At 44.1% G+C, this 2,882-nt stretch overlaps 1 protein-coding gene across 1 annotated transcript; it reads left to right on the top strand.

Moving 5' to 3' along the window:
- Nucleotides 1-1,056: 1,056 nt before the first annotated feature.
- LOC137817619 (uncharacterized) lies at nt 1,057-1,737 on the top strand. The gene has a single exon (XM_068620895.1). The coding sequence runs from the start codon at nt 1,057-1,059 to the stop codon at nt 1,735-1,737; it is 681 nt and encodes a 226-aa protein (XP_068476996.1).
- The last annotated feature ends 1,145 nt before the right edge of the window (nt 1,738-2,882 follow it).

Here is a 2,882-nt window from a genome sequence, read left to right as displayed (position 1 = left end):
AGGTAAGGGGGGAGGAGGGGAGACGTATAAGTCAAAGGCCTATTTTGGGGAATCTTCCACAAAAAGTAGAGTGAGTCAGAGGGAAGGTGAAAAGCTTTGCACGAATGAGGAAATACAGGGGCAGAAGATATTAGCAGAACCTGCTACTGTCAGCGCTTTAGATCAAGCATGAGGTTTTACTAATAACGTACCCTGTGCACATGCTGATCTGGAAATAATAGTGGTGGACATAGAGAGCTTTAATTCTCAGAGGGAGGTTCAATCAGGTTTGGGCCTACGTAAAAAGAAGGAGGCCCAAAACGAGGATGATGCTTCTAATGAAGGTGGGCTAGGACCATCACGGAAGGGAATTGGGCTTGTCAGTGAGGAAGAAAATAATCCCGTTGGAAGTGTTTGTGTACAACGTGAACGAGAGCAGCACCTATCTCAGGAGGTGTGGGATGCTGAGAAGAATGCCACCATTTACAATAAGCCAGGGAAGGAGAGAGGTTTGGGTAAGCTGCAATTGGACCTTGTAAGGCGTCAGAGTGCTGGGAATGATTCTATCTGTAGGAAAGAAGCATCGGGGTCAGGGGTTTTGCTCGCAGGTGAAGACCAACTACCTTGTCCAGGAGACGACGATGAGGTAGTGGGAAAGGCAACAAAAACCAATCAACGACGGCGCAAGATGAAAGGCCTAACGGAAATGGGGATCTCACATTCTCATCCCAGGCGTTCCGCAAGGTTAATATCCAGATACTCTCAAGCTGGGATTAGTGTTCAACCAAGACAGGGATTGTCCTCAGTTTCGCTTTCGGATGGGGATATAGGCAACTGTAACAAATGTTTGAATGTCACTGAATCGGAGGACGAATCAGCCAAGCTGTGGGAGATTAGTAGACGCGTAGGAACCATGTGTCGCGGGGAAAAAAAGGAGGTAATCAAGGAATATGTAAACATGGAAGCAAGAGATTTGGAGATTCTGAAGAGTGCGGAGGAGGGAGGGAAGGATCGGTTTTTATGATCATAGTTAATTTAAATATCAGAGGGCTGGGGGGAGGTACCAAAGCTAGATATATGAGACATGTTATAGGAAGGGAGGAAGCTGACTTTGTTTGTATACAAGAAACAAAATCCAAAGAGCTCTCGGATGCTAGGTGTTTTGTGATTTGGGGGGATAACAATGTGGGCTGGATTCACAATAAAAGAGATGAAGGTAGTGGAAGTTTGTTGTCAATGTGGCATAAGGACGTTTTTGAGTATGAAAGTCATGTGATGGGAACTGGTTACATAGCTGTATACGGCCAACACCTTAAAACTTCTTATAGGTGTGTCATGGTCAATGTTTATTCTTCTTGCTCCTTGAGAGGTAAGAAGACTCTTTGGGAGGACATCTCCAAAGTAAGACAGTCATCACATGTTTTGGCATGGTGCATCTGTGGAGACTTTAATGCAGTGAGAAGCAGCAATGAGAGGAAAGGTATAACAGACAGGGGTGAACAAAAAAGCGAGGTGAATGGGTTTAATAGCTTTATTGATTCCAACTTCTTATTAGATTTACCTCTGGTAGGCAAGAAGTTTACGTGGTTTAAATCTGATGGAACGGCTAAGAGTAGAATTGATAGAGTACTTGTTACTGAAGACTGGTTACTTCTATGGCCCAAGAGTAAACAATATGTCCTTCGAAGGGAAGTGTCAGACCATTGTGCACTAGTGGTGAAGTCAGTAGAGAAGGACTGGGGTCCAAAAACCGTTTAGAACCATAGATGCATGGCTGTTGGAGAGAGGGTTCAGCAGGATGGTGAAGGACAAATGGCAGTCTTATTCTATTCAAGGGAATGGGTTTATTATATGTAAAGAAAAACTAAAACTCCTCAAGCTCGATCTGAAGTCTTGGAATAGGGACGTATTTGGAAACTTGGAGACTTCTAAGAGGAGGATATTACAGGAGATGGAGGCCCTTGATAGTCATGACTGCTCAGGTGGTTTAACAGAAAGTGAGAGGTTGAGAAGACTGGAGCTGGCAAGCAGCCTAAAAGAGAATGAAAAGAAAATTGAATCCCTTAGCTGTCAGAAGGCAAGAGCAAACTGGTTCAAGAGTGGAGACTCATGTACTAGATTCTTCCATTCATCTCTGAGGTGGAGAAGGTTGAGGAATGAAGTGAAGGGTGTCCAGGTGGGGGAGCAATGGTGTGAGGAACCTTGTACGGTTTGGTTAGAGGCGAAGAGTTTATTCGAATCCATATTCAAAGCAACGAAAGATCTAGGGGTAAGACTAGACGGAGTCGAATTCAAGTCTTTATCCTCGTATCATAATGAGGGTCTTACAGCTGTGTTCTTGGAGAAGGAAGTTAGGGATGCAGTTTGGCAATGCGACGGATCCAAAAGCCCTGGACCAGATGGATTCAATTTCAATTTTATTCGGAAACACTGGGAGCTTTTAAAAGATGAGATCTTGGCAGCACTAACACTGTTTCATGAGACTGGGAGTATCCCGAAGGGCTGTAATGCTTCCTTCATAGCTCTAATACCTAAAGTTAGGGACCCTACATTGCTAGAGCAGTATAGACCTATCTCTCTTGTCGGAGCCTTGTACAAAATCATATCTAAGGTGTTGGCAGGTAGAATGAAGAAGGTGTTGCCAGTTTTGATAGATGAAAGTCAGTATGCTTTTGTAAAAGGAAAAGGGATCCTAGACAGTGTGCTTATGGCTAATGAAATGGTAGAAGAAAATAGAAGGCAGGGGAGAAGAGGTCTGTGTCTGAAGGTGGACTTTGAAAAAGCATATGATTCGGTAAGATGGGAGTTCTTATATGATATGCTACTCAAGATGGGGTTTCACCCCCTGTGGAGAGCATGGATCAGAGGATGCCTGGAATCCGCAACTGTGTCTGTGCTAGTCA

The sequence above is a fragment of the Phaseolus vulgaris genome, unplaced genomic scaffold, assembly GCF_000499845.2.
Source record: "Phaseolus vulgaris cultivar G19833 unplaced genomic scaffold, P. vulgaris v2.0 scaffold_321, whole genome shotgun sequence".
Lineage (NCBI taxonomy): Eukaryota > Viridiplantae > Streptophyta > Magnoliopsida > Fabales > Fabaceae > Phaseolus > Phaseolus vulgaris.
This window is presented reverse-complemented; position numbering and strand designations above follow the sequence as displayed.

Excerpts from the sequence above, each read along its gene's own strand:
- LOC137817619 (XM_068620895.1), top strand. The coding sequence starts at position 1,057 with ATGAGACATGTTATAGGAAGGGAGGAAGCTGACTTTGTTTGTATACAA.